Source organism: Lemur catta, chromosome 1 (assembly GCF_020740605.2).
Source record: "Lemur catta isolate mLemCat1 chromosome 1, mLemCat1.pri, whole genome shotgun sequence".
NCBI classification, from domain to species: Eukaryota; Metazoa; Chordata; class Mammalia; order Primates; family Lemuridae; genus Lemur; species Lemur catta.
In genome coordinates, this window is record NC_059128.1 from 101405364 (window position 1) to 101425314 (window position 19951).

At 37.2% G+C, this 19951-nt stretch overlaps 1 protein-coding gene across 1 annotated transcript in view; it reads right to left on the reverse strand.

Moving 5' to 3' along the window:
- MYO9A (myosin IXA) overlaps positions 1-19951 on the reverse strand; it is a 241817-nt gene that overhangs the window by 194895 nt on the left and 26971 nt on the right. The window contains exon 2 of the mRNA XM_045531001.1: positions 1651-2561. Coding sequence (XP_045386957.1) covers positions 1651-2490 — 840 coding nt within the window. The 5' untranslated portion in view covers positions 2491-2561. The remainder of the gene's footprint in view (positions 1-1650; positions 2562-19951) is intronic.

Sequence of the window (19951 nt, forward strand, 5' to 3'; positions counted from 1 at the left end):
CATATATGCACTGTTCATCAGGCATTCAAGTTACATACAAATCCAACCTAAAAACATTCTCAGGAACCTATCTCATCCATAACCCAGGGACTGCCTATATACGTATGTTAAAAATTTATCACATTGTACACTTTAAATAATGTGCAGTTTAGTGTATCTCAATTATACCTCACAAAATCTCTCAAGAAAAGCAAAACTGAGTAATATTACCTTTTCCTTTCCCAGACTTAAGAAAAGTGTATTCTCTTTCTTTTTTTTAATTGACAAGTAAAAACTGCATTATTTATAGTGTACAACATGATGTTTTCATGTATGTATACACTATGGAATGGCTAAATCAAGCTATTTAGCACGTGCATTACTTCATATACCTATCATTTTTTTATGAGAACACTTAAAATTGACTCTTTTAGAAATTTTCAGGTATATATTATTAACTATAGTTATCATGATGTACAACAGATCTCTTGAAATTATTCCTCCTGTATAACTAAAAATTTACATCCTTTGACCAATATCTCTCTAATCCCACCACCCTCCAGCCTTTGGTTACCACCATTTTACCCTTTTTTTTTTTTTTTAAGACTAGTCAAGTGCAGTAGTGAGAAGGGGGAAAGTAGTAGAATGAGGAGTTCAATCTGTAACTGATTGTATACAATCAGGTGAGATAACTCACTACCGTCGGTACTCTGTTTCTATGCATTCAATTTTTTCAGATTCTACATATAAGTGAGATCATGTGGTATTAGTTTTTCTGTATTTCTTTTGACATTTGATAGTTTTACTCATAAAATATTCCAGAACTAAACATGTTTTTCCCATATACTCCACATTTTTACAAACAAACCCTTAAGAGTTTCAATCCCAGGCACAGATGTTAAGGTACAGAGATACAAATAGAATGCAAAGAATATTTTCACCAACCACCTACTTCCACAACTCAATTACACACAAGACTCCTGTCCCTGCTTTCTCCCTTTATAGGGGGATAAATATAACTCTAGTAATCTTTTTCTTTGCATCATTAATTACCCCAAAGACACTCTTTAAAAAAAAAATTACCGTCACACCCTTCTATCTTCCATATTGCCTTTTTTGCTTTTTCATCTTCCAGTTCCCCTTGGTAACCAAAAACAATGCCTACACTTCTATTTAGTTTTATCTTATCTTCTCACATCCACCAAGAATTTTTTTAAAATATGTTTAAGAAGCTGGGCATAGTGGCTCACGCCTGTAATCCTGGCACTCTGGGAGGCCAAGGTGGGAGGATTGCTGGAGCTCAGGAGTTTGAGACCAGCCTGAGCAAGAGCAAAACACCATCTCTACAAAAAATAGAAAAATTAGCTGGGCATGGTGGTGCAAGCCTGTAGTCCCAGCTACTTGGGAGGCTGAGGCAAGAGAATCGCTTGAGCCCAGGAGCTGGAGGCTACAGTGAGCTATGGTGACACCACTGCACTCTAGCTGAGGCGACAGAGCAAGATTCTGTCTCAAAACAAAAAAAATAATAAGAAAAGTGACAGGCAAGGTGGCAGGCACCTGGGGGCTGAGGAGGGAGGATCACTGGAGCCCAGGAATTTAGAGACCAGCCTGGGCAACATAGCGAGACCTGTCTCGGAAAAAAGAGTAAGAAAAGTATTTCCATACACTTACCTCAAGTACTGGTCCAGCTCCAAGAATAATCTGTTCTACTCCACTGGCAAATCCTTTCTGACTGAGAGCAGTAAGGTGGTGAATAAGAAAGTTTGTGCTTTGAGTTTTCCCAGAACCACTCTCTCCTGAAATCACGATGCACTGATTCTTTTTACGCTGAAGCATGGCATGATAAGCTACATCAGCCACAGCATAAATGTGGGGCTCAAGTTTTCCCAATTGGTGGTTATCATACATTTTGACATATTTGGGGTTATAAATAGGAAGAAACTTGAATGGGTTAATAACTATTAGAATACTGCCAACATAGGTATAAATTTTTTCATGCTTAAAGCGATTTCGTAGGTTTTCTAAGAGAGTTTTCTCATTCAAATCAGGTAAGCTACATAAATCATCAAAGTCTTTCTGCTGTGGCTGTGGAAGAAAACCCCGTTCCATCATCCTGCGACGTTCTTCTGTTACCCGTAGCCATGACTGAAGGCTACCATAATGGATGGATCCATCAAGGTTTTTTTCTCTCAGAAGAAAGCGGTAGTCCTCTCCACTCAAGCGATTTTCCAGAGCCATTCGGGGCCACAACATCATTCGCTGAACTGGACAGTCTGTTGGATTGAGTATCCATTCTTCTCCACCAAATTCCTTTACCTCTGCTAGAACATAACACTTTGTTTTGTCAAGATGAAGTCTGTTTATAAGACAGTCAATCACCTCAGCAGCTGTGGAGTTTTTCCTGGCAGGAATTGGACAGTAGATCGTTCCTTCTGAAATTGTCCCAGGATATATACGTAATGTATGTTCATTATCCTCAAAGCGTCGTCTTCCTCCATCACTTATATTCATATTGGATCCTGTCCCATCAGCATGGATAGTACATGTTCAAGATCGTGCAAACCATTTTTTTGGCAAAAGAACTGTAACATAAAAGTTGTGAAACATTTAGAAGTAATATTACACATTGCTTTCTATAGCTCAAGAAACAAGACTTAAACATATTGATTGCATCTTTTAGAACACAAAATCCTAACTCTTAGTACAGAAACAATCTTAAAAACAGACTCATTGAGACAATATAATATTAAGGTTCACTGTTCAAATCTGAGCACTTTCTAAAATACCAACATATCAAAAATATGTATTTTAATGTTTTATTATATTAACAATGCAAAATCCAGAGAAGAATACAGAGAAGAGTTATCTTTTCACCTGCTACCTCAAATGTTCCTAAAGTACTTGGGATTAAAACCAAATTCTTTCTTTATACTCAACAAGCCTCACTAAAGACTGGATTAAGATAGAATAATAACACAAATCTAATCACCTTGCACCCAAAATCTCTTTAAGGATAATACAAAAACAAGAAAGAATGTCAGGCCGGGCACGGTGATTCACACCTGTAATCCTAGCACTCTGGGAGGCCAAGGCGGGAGGATCGCTCAAGGTCAGGAGTTCAAGACCAGCCTGAGCAAGAGCAACACCCCGTCTCTACTAAAAATAGAAAGAAATTATATGGACAACTAAAAATATATATAGAAAAAATTAGCCGGGCATGGTGGCACATGCCTGTAGTCCCAGCTACTTGGGAGGCTGAGACAGGAGGATTGCTTGAGCCCAGGAGTTTGAGGTTGCTGTGAGCTAGGCTGACACCACGGCACTCTAGCCTTAGCAACAGAGTGAGACTCTGTCTCAAAAAAAAAAAAAAAGAATGTCAGCAATGCAGCAAAAGTTTTATAAAATTCATTAAAAACAGTAAGAAGATGAGATAAACAAATTAAACCAAATAAAGTTAAAACCAAGAAAATGATGAGAGATGTCTGATATAGAAATAAGACATATTCAAGGAATTCTGGTCTCTGACTCTCTTCCTCCTGCAAAGTGGGGAGAAGACGAGGGTTTGACAAGAGCAACAAAAAGATCCTGCTCCTGCCTTGCTGACCAAAATTTGACAAAATTAGACACCTAGGCACCATTACAAATTTTATTCAACCTCTCTTTGCCCTTCAATGCTACTATTCTACCTTCTCTCTTTTTATTCCTTTGAATTTTTAATTATTATGGGTATATAATAGTTGTATATAATTATGGGGTACATGTGATGTTTTTATACACACAATGTGTGATGATCAAATCAGGATAACTGAACATTCCAATTCCACTCTTTTAGTTATTTTAAAATATACAATAAATTACTGTTAACTACAGTCATCCTATTGTGCTACCAAATACTAGATCCTATTCATTCTATCTAACTGTATTTTTGCACCCATTAGCCATCACCACTCTATTTCCCTTCCCCACTACCGTTCCTAGTCTCTGGTTACCATCAATCTACTCTCTATCTCCATGAGTTCAATTTTTTAATTTTTCAGCTCCTACATGTAAGTGAGAATATGCAATATTTGTCTTTTTGTGTTTGCCTTATTTCACTTAAGATAAAGACTTCCAGTTCTATCCATGTTGCTGCATTGACATGATTTGATTCTTTTTCATGGCCAAATGGTTTTCCATTGTGTGTATGTGTCACATTTTCTTTACCCATTCATCCACTGATAGACACTTACGTTGATTCCACATCTTGGCTACTGTAAATAGTGCTGCAATAAACATGGGAGTGCAGATATCACTTCAATATATTGATTTCCTTTCTTTTGGATATATATCCAGCAGTGGAATGGCATCACATGGTAGTTCTAGTTTTAGTTTTTTGCAGAACCTCCATACTATTTCTCCATAGTGACTATACTAATTTACATTCCCACCAACAGCATACAAGAGTTCCCCTTTTTCCTCATCCTGGCATTTGTTACTGCCTGCCTTTTGGAAAAAAGCCATTTTATCTGGGATGAGATGATATCTCATACTTTTGATTTGCATTTCTCTCCATATACAAAAATCAACCCAAAATAGATTAAAGGCCGGGCATGACAGGTCACACCTATAATCCTAGCACTCTGGGAGGCAAGGCAGGAGGACTGTGTGAGCTCAGGAGTTCAGGACCAGCCTGAGCAAGAGTGAGGCCCCTCTCTACTAAAAACAGAAAAAATTAGCCAGGCATCATGACACACACCTGTAAGTCCCAGCTACTCGGGAGGCTGAGGCAGAAGGATTGCTTGAGCCCAGGAGTTTGAGGTTGCAGTGAGCTACAATGACACCACTGGACTCTACCCAGGGGAACAGAGTGAGACTGTCTCAAAAAAAAAAAAAAGGATTGAATACTTAAATCTAAGACCTAAAACTATGAAAATCACTAAAAGAAAACATTGGAACAACAGTGCAGGACACTGGTCTGAGAAAAGAATTCTTGAGTAATATTCTCAAAAGCACAGGCAACCAAAACAGAAATGGACAAATCGGATTACATCAAGCTAAAAAGCTTCAGCACAACAAAGGAAACAATCAACAAAATGAAGAGACAACCCACAGAATGGGAGAAAATATTTACAAACTATCCATCTGACAAAGCATTAATAACCAGAATACCTAAGGAACTCAAACAACTCAATAGGGAAAAATCAAATAATCTGATTTAAAAATGGGCAGAAAATCTGAATAGACGTTTCTCAAAAAAAAAAAAAAACACATAAAGAAATGGTCAAAAGGTATATGAAAAAAATGCTCAACATCACTGATCAATGTTCTTTTTATCTAACCATATTCTATCCCTTATAAGTATTCTGCATATCCTTTCAATCTTCTCAAAACTCCATAGCATACCATACTTCTAGAAGAATGAGTTCAACTTTTATACCCAAGAAAATATTGATTTTCTTCAAATGGCTTCTCTAACTCAAAATTTATTCCCATTTTCATCTCATCTCTATTCTTCCACTCCTGTCTACAGAGAAAATACATCCCACATCCTTTGCAGGGTTAATTAAACCTATTTCTTACCCTTCTTGCGAGTAATTTGGCCCATCAAAAAATACTCTCCTGGCCGGGCGCGGTGGCTCACGCCTGTAATCCTAGCACTCTGGGAGGCCGAGGCGGGTGGATCGCTCAAGGTCAGGAGTTCGAGACCAGCCTGAGCAAGAGCGAGACCCTGTCTCTACTAAAAATAGAAATTATCTGGCCAACTAAAATATATGTAGAAAAAATTAGCCGGGCATGGTGGCGCATGCCTGTAGTCCCAGCTACTCGGGAGGCTGAGGCAGTAGGATTGCTTGAGCCCAGGAGTTTGAGGTTGCTGTGAGCTAGGCTGATGCCACGGCACTCACTCTAGCCAGGGCAACAAAGTGACACTCTGTCTCAAAAAAAAAAAAAAAAAAAATACTCTCCTGTGTTATCAATCTTTCTCTTTTTACGTATTTACTTATTTCATCCTTTAACATATAAAGATGTTATCAGAAAAACATGAAAAATACCTTCAGTTACTTCCATGTCATACTACAACATATTATTATCCAAGTCCTCTAATCAAGAAACTAGTTTTTTACCTTGTTCCTAGATGATCTTTCAAACACACAGATTATAGAACATATAAAAAATCATCCATATGTTAAAAAGACAAAAAAAAAAACATGTTGGTGAGGATGCAGAAGAAAGGGAACTTTTGTACACTGTTGGTGGGAATGTAAATTAGTGTAATCATTATGGAAAACAAAATGGAGATTTTTCAAAGAACTAAAAATAGAACTACCATAAGATCCAGCAATCCCACTACTAGGTATCCAGCCAAATGGAAGGAATACTTGCACTCATGTTTATCAAAGCACTATTCACAATAGCAAAGGTATGGAATCAACCTAAATGCCCATAAACAGAGGATTGGATAAATAAAATGTGGTATACACGATGGAATACTACTTAGCCATAAAAAGAATGACATCATGTCTTTTGCATGATCATGTCTTTTACATGGATGGAGCTGCAGGCCATGATCTTAAGTGAAACTACTCAGACACAAAAAGACAAATATCTCATGTTGTCACTTGTAAGTGGGAGCTAAATAACAGGTACACATGGAAGCAGAGTGTGGAATGGAGACTGGAGAGGGGGGTAGATGATGGGAGGTGACTTGGTGGGTACAATGTGCATTGCTACAATGATGGATAAACTGAAAGCCTTGACTACACCACAATGCAATATATCAGTGTAGCAAAATTGGACTTGTACCCCATGAGTATGTACAAATTTTTAAAATTTAAAAATAAAAAATAAAAAATAAAGAGTAGGCCTGGTGTGGTGGCTCATGCCTGTAATCCTAGCACTCTGGGAGGCCAAGGCAGGAGAATCGTTTGAAGTCGGGAGGTCAAGAAAGAGCCTGAGAAACAGCAAGACCCCATCTTTATTAAAAATAGAAAAAAATTAGCTGGGTATGGTAGCACACAACGTAGTCCCAGCTACTTGGGAGGCTGAGGCAGGAGGATCACTTGAACCCAGGAGTTTGAGATTGCAGTGAGCTATAATGGTACCACTGTACTCTAGCCAGGGCAACAAAAAGACTATTGTCTCAAAAAAATAAATATAATAACTAAATAAGTAAAATAAAATAAAAAGTAGCTATATATCTGCAACCCAAATTCAACAAGTTTGACAACTGCTATACTTGCTCATTTTATAAACAAACTATAGAGATACAGTTAAAGCTCCTTCCTTTGCTCTGCAGAGATAATGACTATCCTGAGGCCGGTATTATTCCCATACCTGTTTTAATATTTTTATTACCTGTGTAATCTCCAAAAATTGTACAAAATACTGTTTGTTTTATTTTTCTCTTTAAGCAACAGGGTCTCGCAATGTTGCCTAGGCTGGCCTCGAACTTCTGGGCTCAAGTAATCCTTCTACCTTCCGCTATTACCATGCCCAGCTCTCATTGTTTTTAAGCTTTAATAAAATGGTGTCATACCATACTTAATAGTCTGCTTTTCACTTTAACTTAATATTGTCCTTTCTATTTATAAATGGTGAAGCATATAAAGTTCATTAACTGTCAAGTAATATCCCATTATATGACTCTACCACAATTTATCAATCCACTGTCCTTCTACAGAACACTAGGATGTTTCCAATATTACACTATTAGGACAATGCTGCAATTCTAGCAATTCTTTTTTTTTTTTTTTTGAGACAGGGTCTCCTTCTGTCACTAGGGCTAGAGTGCAGTGGCATGATCATAGCTCATGGCAGCCTCAAACTCCTGGGCTCAAGCAACTACTGTCTTGGCCCCCCAAGTAGCTGGAACCACAGACATGTGCCACCATGCCCTGCAAATTTTTCTCTTTTTTTGTAGAGATGGGGGTCTAGCTCTTGCTCAGGCTGGTCTCGAACTCCTGGCCTCAAGCAATCCTCCCGCCTCGGTCTCCCAGAGTGCTAGGATTACAGGCGTGAGCCACTGAGCTCAGCTTGCAATTATTATACATGTTTCCTCATGTGCCTTTGCTAGAATTTCCCTGGGCTTTTTATCTAGGAGTGAAATCACTAGGGTTTAGGCATCTTCAACTTTACCAAATATTATTAAGTAACATAATACTCTCAAAAATGATTGTTCCAATTGCCTATTTCACAACCAGTGTATGAGAATTCACCTTGTCTCCTTACCAAAAGTTAGTATTGTCAGACTTGAGTTTCTGCCAATCTAGTAAGTGTGAAAGGATATCCCATTATTTTCATTTGCATTTTTCTGAGTACTAGTGAGGATGGGCAATTCTAATCCTCCCATTTGCCATTTGGGCTATGTTGTGTGATGTGTTAAGATGAAGATTGAGATCATTTTCTTTTCTCTTTTTTTATGAATTGTCTTGTCCCTATTGGTTTGAATGAGTTTTCATATATTAATATCCTAGATATTAATCAGTTTCCAGTTGAACCTGTGGCAAGTATCTTATCGATTTCAACTGCTTTTTGTTGTAGAGAAGTTTTCATTTTTAATAGTCAAATTTATTGATCCTTTACAGTTTATGCTTTGTTTCTTAGTAAACAACATCAACAATTGTAGTTAACTCTTAACACATGTTTATTTGTACTAGTCATTTTTATAAGTACTTCACATAGATTATTTCATTTAATCTTCACAATTCCTCCCTGGAGGTTGTTTTTTCACATCATCCTCATTTTACAAATGGGAAAACAAATGCAGAAAGATCATATAACTTGCCCAAAGTCATAACCAGAATGTGTTTATAATGTTGAGATTTAAAGCAGGCAGTCTGGCTCTAAAACCTACATATTTTTAGCTCCTGGTGTAGTTTTTTTTAAAAATCCTTCCTTATCTTTAGGACATAAAGTTATTATCCCACATTTTCTTCTAAAAGGCCCATGTTTTGCTTTTCTCACTTAGGTCTTTAAGCCATACAGAATTTATTTTCAGTATGCTATGAAACAGGGCTCTTAATTTTTTTCACTCCAACTCAAATTAGCAAATGAACCAGAACCACATTGAATAGTCTATTCCTTCCCCACTAATTTCATAATGTCATCTTTGTCATATAGCAAATTCCATACACCTATTAATATGTTCTGGGCTCTGTATTCTGTTCCATAGGTTTATTTGTCCATAACTGACCCTATCTTAATTACTACAGTTCTACAATAAATTTTGATTTCTGAAGGGCATATTATCTCAATTTGTTCTTCTTTAATGTTACCCTGGCTATTTTATTCTATTATAAGAATTTTAAGATCAGTATGTTGACTATCATGAAAAAAGCTTTTGGTATTTTGATAATGCATTGATCTTACAGATTAATATTGGAAAAAACCAACATCTTATTGACTCTTCCCATTCATCAACACCATGTTGTTGGATTTTTAAAATTACAATTACTATATTTTTCACTTCTAAAGTTTCTGTCATTTTCTTATCCACCTGATCTTTTTCTGTTTATATTTCATAATTGTTTTAATTTAAGGGCTATTGTTCCCTTACTTTTCTCTTTGAAAATCCTAAATATGTAATCTAATATTTTTCAGGCTAACATTTTCATGTCATCCAGACTGAACTGCTTTTTTTCTTTAAGCTTATAAACAACACAAATTTATTTCTTGTAGTTCTGGAGGCTGAGAAGTCCAATATCAAGGGACCTACCAATTCGCTGTCTGGTGGGGGCCCATTTTCTGGCTTATCGTGCCTTTTTGCTGTGTCTTTACATGCTGCAAGGGCTGAATCGTTCTTCTGATTATTGACATTATTTCATATTTTCCTTAGCATTAGATGGCTTCATATGTTTGAGAATTTAGCTTTACAGCTACACTTTTGATGGAGATTTTTTGCTTTTCATACACATACTTGAGAACCCACAGCTTCCTACCCTTTTATTAATAAAATAACCACAATAGCATAATCATACTAAATCATTTTATAACTAACAATTTTTGATAGTAAATGATCAGTGTTCAAATTTCCCCAATTATCTCATAAATATTTTTCTTACAGGTGGTCTAATCGAACCAGGCGATTTTGCTCTGCAGTAACAGTGAGGATATACTCTGGGGTTAATAGGTTCCTAAGCTGTAGAGCTATGTTTGTTCTCCTGAATTCCTAGGTATATGGCTTCCTATAAGCTGTAGCCTCTGGCAGGAGAAGCAGCAAAGCTACTTCTGACAGCCAGGGAGGTTGTGTCCTATACTACTCCAGGAGATGCAATGAATAACTATAATCCAATCCCTAAAGTTGTATAATATGGCAGCCCTAGAACTAAACTTAGAAACGTCTTTTTCAGTAGAGGAGTCTTATTCTGGCCCATGGTTTCCAACAATGAGCCTAACTCCAATTACACCTCCCCCTTACCTCAAAGAAGCCAAAACCTCAGCTGCTTTACCTGCAGACCCAGCAATAGCCCCACTCAATGCACATGTTCTATTCCCTTTCTGAAACAGAAATGTTTTATCTTTTTTGAGACCCATTTGTATCAATTTAGTTTTCTCTTTTTGTTATTTTATCAATCATTGTTTTCTGCTTAAAAAGGGGGAGTGTCTCAAAATACCATGCATAAATCCATTTTGATGGCAAGCAGTCCTTGCTAAACTGCTTGAAAGATCAACATTTTTAATTCCCAGGTATAAGCATTCATCAGAATCATCTGGAGAATTTTTTAAAAAATATTCATTTCTAGGCCAGATAATAATTCTACACTAGAAAAATCTAGGTAATTCTGTCATTGCTGATCCCAAGAATAGTATTTAGGAATCACCGTATTCCCAAGTATTTGTAAACACTCTCTAATCCCTTACCACTCTTCCCACATACCAAGCTACTGAGAATGCCCTTTGAAAAAGTTACCAATTACCACAGAGCTGCCAAATCCAAAGGCCTCTTCTCAATCTTCATCTTAACACATCACACTATAGAATTTGACTCCTTGTTCTTGAAAACTGCCCTCACATAAGTTATAATATTTTTCTTGTAATCTTCCTGCTAGGCTTACTCCTTTTCTGATTCACTCTTACAGCTCCTTTTCCATTACCTCATTTTAAAAGTAAAAATTCTCTCCAAGGTTCTGGTCTCAACCTAGTGTTCTGAATGATTTTATCCAGTCCTCTATCTATAATTCATTCCTTTACCTATCGTCTACATCATCACCTAGCATCTGCTTTTGTACTACAATGGCAGAACTAAGCAGTTGTGACAGAGATCATATGGTCCACAAAGCCAAAAATTTACTATATGGTCCTTTACAGAAAAAATTTGCTAGGTGGGCACAGCAGCACACACCTATAGTCCCAGCTACTCGGGAGACTAAGGTAGATTGCTTAAGTCCAGGAGTTTGCGTCCAGCCTGGGCAGCACAATGAGACCCTGTCTCTTTAAAAAAAAAAAAGAAGAAAGAAAGAAGAAAAGAAAGGAAAAGAAAGGAAAAGAAAAGAAAAGAGAAGAGAAGAGAAGAAACAAATTTGCTGACCCCTGTTCTAAGGTAGCTGCTAAAAAAATTTTTTTTGAAGTATAACTTTCCAACTGATACAGTGAAAAAAATGGAATAATAAAAATAATCACTTCAAAAGAAAGGAGAATTCTCTGGGGGAAAGTCAACAGATGGAACAAACGGAAAGCAAATAGTAAATTTTAAAACCAAATAAAACAGTAATTGTATTAAAATGTAAATGCTCTAGCTAAAAGATAAAGATTGCTAGATCAAGTTTTTAAAATTCAACTATATGCTGTTTTCAGACACATAACATGAGGATACAGAATGTGGAAGTTTAAAAAAGGAGAAGCTACACCTTGTGAATACTAGCCAAAAGAAAGTTGGTAGAATCAAAATAACCTCAAGCAAAACAGGAAAATAAAGTTGAATTAAATATCTCTAAATAGCCCCTCCATACCATTATTTTAGGTTTAGGCCTGAGACAAAGATCTCTGGATATCACTGGTGACCTTGAAAGAAGTAGGAAATAGAGGAAGCCTAGAAGTCATGGAGGAACTGATAAAGTGGCAAGTGAGTGACTATCAGGTGTTGATCAAATCTGCTATAAAGAAAAAAAGAAATAAGTTGTGTCAGTGAAATGTTCATTAGATAGGGGGCTCGTGAACACAAATGTATGATTATACGTAGGATCAAGTAGAAAAGCAGAAACCAAAAACTGAAGAAAAAGGTCTAACTGGTAAGCCAAAGTTCCTTGGTAAACAAAACTAAATGAGTTAGGTCAAAAGTAGATAGACAGCCAGGCACAGTCGCTCATGCCTGTAATCCTAGCACTCTGGGAGGCCGAGGTGGGAGGATCGCTTGAGGTCACGAGTTTGAGACCAGCCTGAGCAAGAGCAAGACCCTGTCTCATTAAAAAAAAAAAAAAAAAAAAGTAGACAGATGCCTCTCAGAAAGAAAAAAAAAGACACTTTCTTTTACTGAAAGAATTAAAGAAAAAAAGGTGAGTAATGAAACAGATTACAGATTTTGAGATAACAAGAGCACCTGTCAGCTGATCTTCATCACTAGATAGTACATAGGAGCCCGTTTTACCTATAGATCAATTGCCAAGTAAAAGCCAAATAGGGTGCTGAAAGAAAAGACATTTTATAGTATTCAGCTGAAGAAACGGTGATGGGTGAAATGAATTATCAGATAGGTATATCGGTTTAGCTAGCCTGGAAAGTAATCTGTACCTCCTTCTAGTGAATGTACTGTGTTTTCTTTTGAAAGACTTTCTTCTTCCTTGTCATCTGACATACTTTGAGTAGACTGACCTCGTTCCCCAGATGAAGGGGAATGGGGGGTATCAGTGGCTGATCACTGAGATTCTACACTGGAACTTTTGCTGCAACTATTGGGAAAGAAGCATAATTTTTTTCACCAGGGCTGCTAAGCTAGAAAAATGTAAACCTAGAGCTGCTGGCAGCCATCTTCCCTGAACGCACAGAGGCCCCCACTCTGCAATGAAAGAAAATTTAACTAACACACACAGCAAAGCCTTATCAACATATTTGAGCCACTGTATCCAGCTGTGCCTCAAATAAGCTAGACCACTGAACTTCTTGTTAAGTGTGCCAAAAAATTCCCTTTTATTCCCTGAGCCACTTTGAGTTGGGTTTCTGTTCCCTATAATCAAAAGAACCCACTATAACAGGTAGGAATCCATTGCAATACCCCTTAAGAGTATAGGTATCCCTCGTTATCCACATTCCTGATTTCCAAAAATCTCACAATCTAAATGCAAGAACCAAATGCATTTGAGTAAACTTCTGAGTATTTCCTTCATTATCTTTCTATGCTATCCAAACTTGGGGAATCAAATAGATTCAAATAAAGTAGTACCCCCTGACACCCAAATGCATTATCCAAACTGAAGAAGTAAGCAGATTTGAACAATGAGAAATACTTGTAATGTTAACCATGCAGAAATACGGAAAGGAATCTACAATATCAAATTTTAAAATGTAGAAAATTGTATATAAAGGCATACATACATAAAAATGCATTAAAAATTTGGGCTTTGGGGAAATCTTAAATTTTCCTTTTATAATTTTCACCAAAGTTTGACATACATTACCTCATTTGAGTTGAACAGAGTTCTCTGAGACAGAATAAACTATTACTTTTCAAATCAGAAAATTAAGGCCTAAAGAGCAAAAAAATCTATGAGAATTTTCTTTATGATAAAGATGGCATTTCAAGTCAACAGGGGAAAAAGAGGTTACTCAACAAATGACATGGGGATTACCGACTGACTGCAAAAATAAAACAAGCATGTAAAGAATCAAGCACATTACTGGCATTTATATTGCAATCAGACATTGCAATTTTATAAAGAAAATTATTTAATATTCTTTTTGTTCTCTATCACAATGTAGTTACTTCAAAATATACGTTAACAGAGAGAAACAATGTGGTGAGACAGTTGCTGTGGTCAGTAGGGTGTGGTTCAGAATAGACCAGCTTATGATGTTATTCACTGGACCAAGTTAGAAGGCACTAATTATAGAGGAAAACTGTGGTGAAGAAAGAAAACAGGGGATACAGAGCTTCCTTTAAATTAGAAGTTCAGTTAAAAAGATAAAAAAGAAGTAACTAAAGATTTTTAATGCAGGGCTCTGTGCAATGTTCTGCAGTATGTTAATAAAATTTAATTTCCAAAAATATATACATTAATGTCATTTTTGCTTTTTTACCAAGTTCTAAGGTTATCTTCCAAGGGGAAAAAAAAAGTATCTCTTGATACTTGCTTTATCACAGGGATCTAGTGATGAAAGTTATAAGCAGAACCATACATTGTAATTCAGTAACAAGAGAAGAAGAACTGAATCAAGCAAATGTATGTTTAAAAAATAAAAAATTTAGGCCAGGTGCGGTGGCTCATGCCTGTAATCCTAGCACTCTGGGAGGCCGAGGCGGGTGGATCGCTCGAGGTCAGGAGTTCGAGACCAGCCTGAGCAAGACTGAGACCCCGTCTCTACTAAAAATAGAAAGAAATTATCTGGCCAACTAAAAAATATATATAGAAAAAATTAGCCGGGCATGGTGGCACATGCCTGTAGTCCCAGCTACTGGGGAGGCTGAGGCAGTAGGATCGCTTAAGCCCAGGAGTCTGAGGTTGCTGTGAGCTAGGCCCACGCCACGGCACTCACTCTAGTCTGGGCAACACAGCGAGACTGTCTCAAAAAAAAAAAAAAAATTAAAAATTTCCCATCCAAGTACTAACAAGGCCGAGTACGGTGGCTCACACCTGTAATCCTAGCACTCTACGAGGCAGAGGTGGGAGGATTGCTCGAGGTCAGGAGTTCAAGACCAGCCTGAACAAGAGCGAGACCCCATCTCTACTAAAGATAGAAAGAAATTAGCTAGGCAACTAAAAATAGAAAAAAAATTAAAATTAGCCAGGCAAGGCAGCACACGGCTGTAGTCCCAGCTACTAGGGAGACTGAGGCAGGAGGATTGCTTGAGCCCAGGAGTTTGAGGTTGCTATGAGCTAGGCTGATGCCATACACTCTAGCCCAGGCAACAGAGCAATTCTGTGTCTCACACAAAAAAAAAAAAAAAAAAAATTAAAAATCTAACTTTCCCACTGAAAAAAAATAACTCAAAGCAAAGGCCTCACAGTACATACAGAAAGGAGAACACTGTAATATCAAGGCAAGCTCCATTTAAAAAAACATTACTGATTTGCCTATAGCTGTAAATATCATGGGGAGAGAGCTATCAAACATTTTGAATTTATTTTAGACAAATAACTATGGGAAAATGGTGTTCAAGACCTAATATTCAGGTTTCTTCACTCTTTTTTCTTTTTTTTTTTTTTTTGAGACAGAGTCTTAACTCTGTTGCCCGGGTTAGAGTGCCATGGCATCAGCCTAGCTCACAGCAACCTCAAACTCCTGGGCTCAAGCAATTCTTCTGCCTCAGCCTCCTGAGTAGCTGGGACTATAGGCATGCACCACCATGCCTGGCTAACTTTTTCTATATACATTTTTAGTTGGCCAAATAATTTCTTTCTATTTTTTTAGTAGAGACAGGGTCTTGCTCTTGCTCAGGCTAGTCTCGAACTCCTGAGCTCAAACGATCCGCCCGCCTCAGCCTCCCAGAGTGCTAGGATTACAGGCGTGAGCCACCGCGCTTGGCCCACGTTTCTTCACTCTTCAGTGCTTACAACTGAAATGTTCCACAAATATAGTCACTACCATAGTAACATATAATCACATATGTAAATATATATGTAACTTATTTAGATATGTAAACATTTATAATTTTTAATTTTACAAACTATGTATTTAGTAATGATTTTCTTTTTTTCAAAAGCCCCAAAAACTCTTTTTACAAACCTATTTCCTCCTCTTCCTGGGCACACAGCTAAATTTCATTTCCCAACCTTCCTTGCAATTACATGTGGCCATGTGACCAAGTCCTAGACCAATGGTATGTGGGGCAGAGGTGATGTACATTTCCTCCACGCTGAGCCAATAAAAGCCCCTAAAAGGATCTGCCTTTCCTAGTCTGCTGAAGAATGGAAAGGATCCAGGGAAAAATTCTGAGGCCCTAAGGGATATATGTAAGGAGTCTGCCCACATGACCGCATGGGGAAGAGTGCCCACCATCACCCCACCCTATGTCAACCTATACTGGATTGTGATGTAAATGACAAAACTTTTAATTGTATAGAACTGCTAATATTGGGGAGTTGTTTAGGTATAGCAGTTAGCAAACCCTGACTAATGCACTACAATAAAAATTTTTCTAAACCCTCTACTCTAAGGAAACCTATGAAGAAATCCCTTTTATAAGCTATCAGTAGGTATTATAGGTCTGCCTTTAAAATATATCCTGAATCTAACCTTTTCTTATCATTCCCATCTCTAGCACCTACTTCAAGCCCACTATCATTCTCTCACCTGGCTTTCCTTAACACAAATAAAACTGAAATCTGTTACTGTGGTCTAAAAGGACCTACATAATCTCACCCCTTCAAACTTCACCTTTCACTCACTCTACTCCACTGGAGCCTCATTTGTCTTTATTCTGTTTTTAAGATTATCCTTGCTTCAGAACTTTTATATTCCCTTCCTGCTCCCTCTACCTGAACCTTCTTTCATAACACTGAGACCTCTGCTCAAATGAAAATTCTTCAGAGGCTTTTCCTTACTACCCTATCTAAAATAATACTCTATCCCCATCTTCCATCACTCTATTCTCCTTATCCTGATTCATTTTTTATCAGAGAACTTGGTGTACTACCTAAAACTGTATTATTATTTATTTGAGTTTTTTAGTTGTCTAACTTGCTCATGATTGCTTAAGGTAGTCACTTTACTAAACACCACAACTTTTTTCCCTTTTTCCTATTGATTTTTTCATCTATGTTCATGCATAATGTATATATACTGCTTTATTTGACTTCCTTTAAGAGCTGTTTTCAGCAATAATTTAAGAATGTCTGACTTTAGAAAAATGAGCAAGTTGGCCAGGACTTTGGCTCACCCCTGTAATCCTAGCATTTTGGGAGGCCAAGGTGGGAGGGTCACTTGAGGTCAGAAGTTTGAGGTTGCAGTGAGCTACGAGGATGCCACTGCTCTTTAGCCCACTGCACTCCAGCCCTAGCAAAAGACGTCAACAGAGTGAGACCCTGTCTCCAAGAAAAAAAAAAACAAGTAATCGAAGTCCTTTCCTAAGGAGGTAATCAATGATTCCAATTCAGTAAGTTTGCCTAGCAATATGGATGGAAGAGTGGAGTTTAGAAATGAAGGTTAACTGTTGGCCATTTTATGCAGCTGCAACCTCAAGAATACTGCTAAAGCATGGTGTTTCCATAACCCTAGTAAAGGAGCAAGAAATACTAAGAAAATGGAAAATATTTTAAACTATGAAGAGTAGATAAGCTGTTATGTTCATATGTTAATATTCACATAATAAAACATTGCTCAACAAGAAAAAACAATGAACTATTGGATATCACAACAGCTAAAACACTATGTTAAGCAAAAGAAGCCAGACACAAAAAGCACACAGTTAAGATCACACCAAGAACAGACAAAACTAATCTATAGTGGGAGAAATCAAAAAGTATAGATGGGCAGGGAGGAAGGGATTGACTGTAACAAGAAAAACCTTTCCGAAGTTGATGGAAATGTTCTATGTCTTATTTTTTGTGGTGATTACACTAGTGTATACCATTTTCAAAACTTCAACTTACTTATGATCTGTACATTGTATGTTAAATGTTCTTCATTTAAAATGAATTTTAAAAAGATACCACCACATATCTAGGAATAAATATAACAAAAGATATGTAAGGTGTAAAGAAATCATACACACAGGAATATACTACATCCAATAAACTGGAACACTCAGTGTCATTAAGAAGCCAATTCTCCCCCAAACTGATGTACAGATTCAAAACAATCCCAAACAAAATTCACAGTAGGCTTTTTGGAACAGATTTACAAGCTGATTCTTAATGTATATTGGAAATCTAGTGGACCTAGAATAGCCAAGACAATCTTAAAGAACAACAAAGTTGGAGGACCTACACTACCAAATATCAAGACTTAGTATAAAGCCACAAGAAAGACGCTGTAGTACTTGGTAGAAACAGAGACACAGAGAATCCAGAAATAGGACCCTATAGATTAATGTCCTAATTCAAAACAAAGATGCCACTGCAATTCAGCATGGGGAAAGGAAAGCCTTTTAAGTCAATGGTGCTAGACCAATTAGGTATCTGGAAACATTAATTCACAGACAAAAATTACTTTAAGATGGATGATAGACCATGAAAGGTAATAAAATAACACTTCTAGAAGAGATCATGTAAGAATACTTTCATGAACTTACAGTAGGCAAGTTTCTTAAACAGATAACAGAAAGCACTAACTACTAACCATAAAAGAAAAACATGATAAATTTGACTTTATTAAAATTAACAACTTTAATTCATCAAAAGACATCATTAAGAGAGTAAAAAGACAAGTCATAGACTAGAAGATATCTGCAACACACATATCCAACAAAAGACTTACATCCAGATTACTTTAAAAATCTACAAAATAAGTAAAAGACAGCCCAATGTTTTTAAATGAGCAAAAGACTTAAACAGGCTCTTAAGAGGATACATAACTGGCCAATAAGGATACAAAAAAGAATTCAACATCTGTGGTAGACTAGATTACTGTTCAAAAGTATTCACTTCCTACTCTCATGTCCATTGTAGACATATACTTCCCCACCCTTGAATTTGGGCTAAACCATGACTTAGTTTAAAGAATAGGAGGTCAGCAAACATGACATAAACAGGGTCTTGAAATATGCTTGGTCAACTGGACATGGCTTCTTGCACTTCTGCCACCACCACGAAAAAAACATGCCTCATCTAGCCTACTGGCCCCAGCAGGAAGATGAGATACACAGGGCAGAGCTGTCCCAGCCGGCCCACAGATTCAAAACCAAGAAATAAGTATTTGTCATATACCACTGGAGACTTTAAGATTGTTAATCGGTAATAGTTGGCTAATATAGTTATCATTAGTCACCAAAGAAATGCAAATCAAAATCACCATGGGACACTACCAAACCTCCATCAAAATGGCTTATGTCCACCACTAAAAAATATGCACAAGAATGTCCATTTGAAGTTCATTCAAAATAGCAAAAAAGTGAAAACAATCAAAATGTCCATCAACAATAGAATTAATAAATGGGATATAATATAGCAATAAAAAAGAACTGCTGATACATATAACATGAATCTCGCAGATACAATGTTAAGTGAAAAAAGCCAGATATAACAGTACATACTAAATTATCCCATTTATATGAAATTCACAAACAGGTAAAATAAACCTATGGTTATAAATATCAGAAGTGTGGTTAATGTTAGGGGACAGGGAGTTATTAATAAATAGGCAGGGCACTAAAGAGAGCCTTACAGAATTTTATAAACATTCTATATCTTGGCCGGGCGCGGTGGCTCACGCCTGTAATCCTAGCCCTCTGGGAGGCCGAGGCGGGTGGATTGCTCGAGGTCAGGAGTTCGAGAGCAGCCTGAGCGAGACCCCGTCTCTACTAAAAATAGAAAGAAATTATATGGACAACTAAAAAAATATATATAGAAAAAAATTAGCTGGGCATGGTGGCGCATGCCTGTAGTCCCAGCTACTCGGGAGGCTGAGGCAGTAAGATCGCCTAAGCCCAGGAGTTTGAGGTTGCTGTGAGCTAGGCTGACGCCACGGCACTCACTCTAGCCCGGGCAACAAAATGAGACTCTGTTTCAAAAAAAAAAAAAACATTCTATATCTTGACTTAGGTGGTGGAGAAATAGGCGTACACATATATAAAAACTTTAAACTGTGAACACTGAAGATTTGCACTTTACTATATATCAATAAAAAAAGAAAAAGAAGGGAAAAACCTCAACATAATTAAGAGGTTAAGGGCCGGGCACAGTGGCTC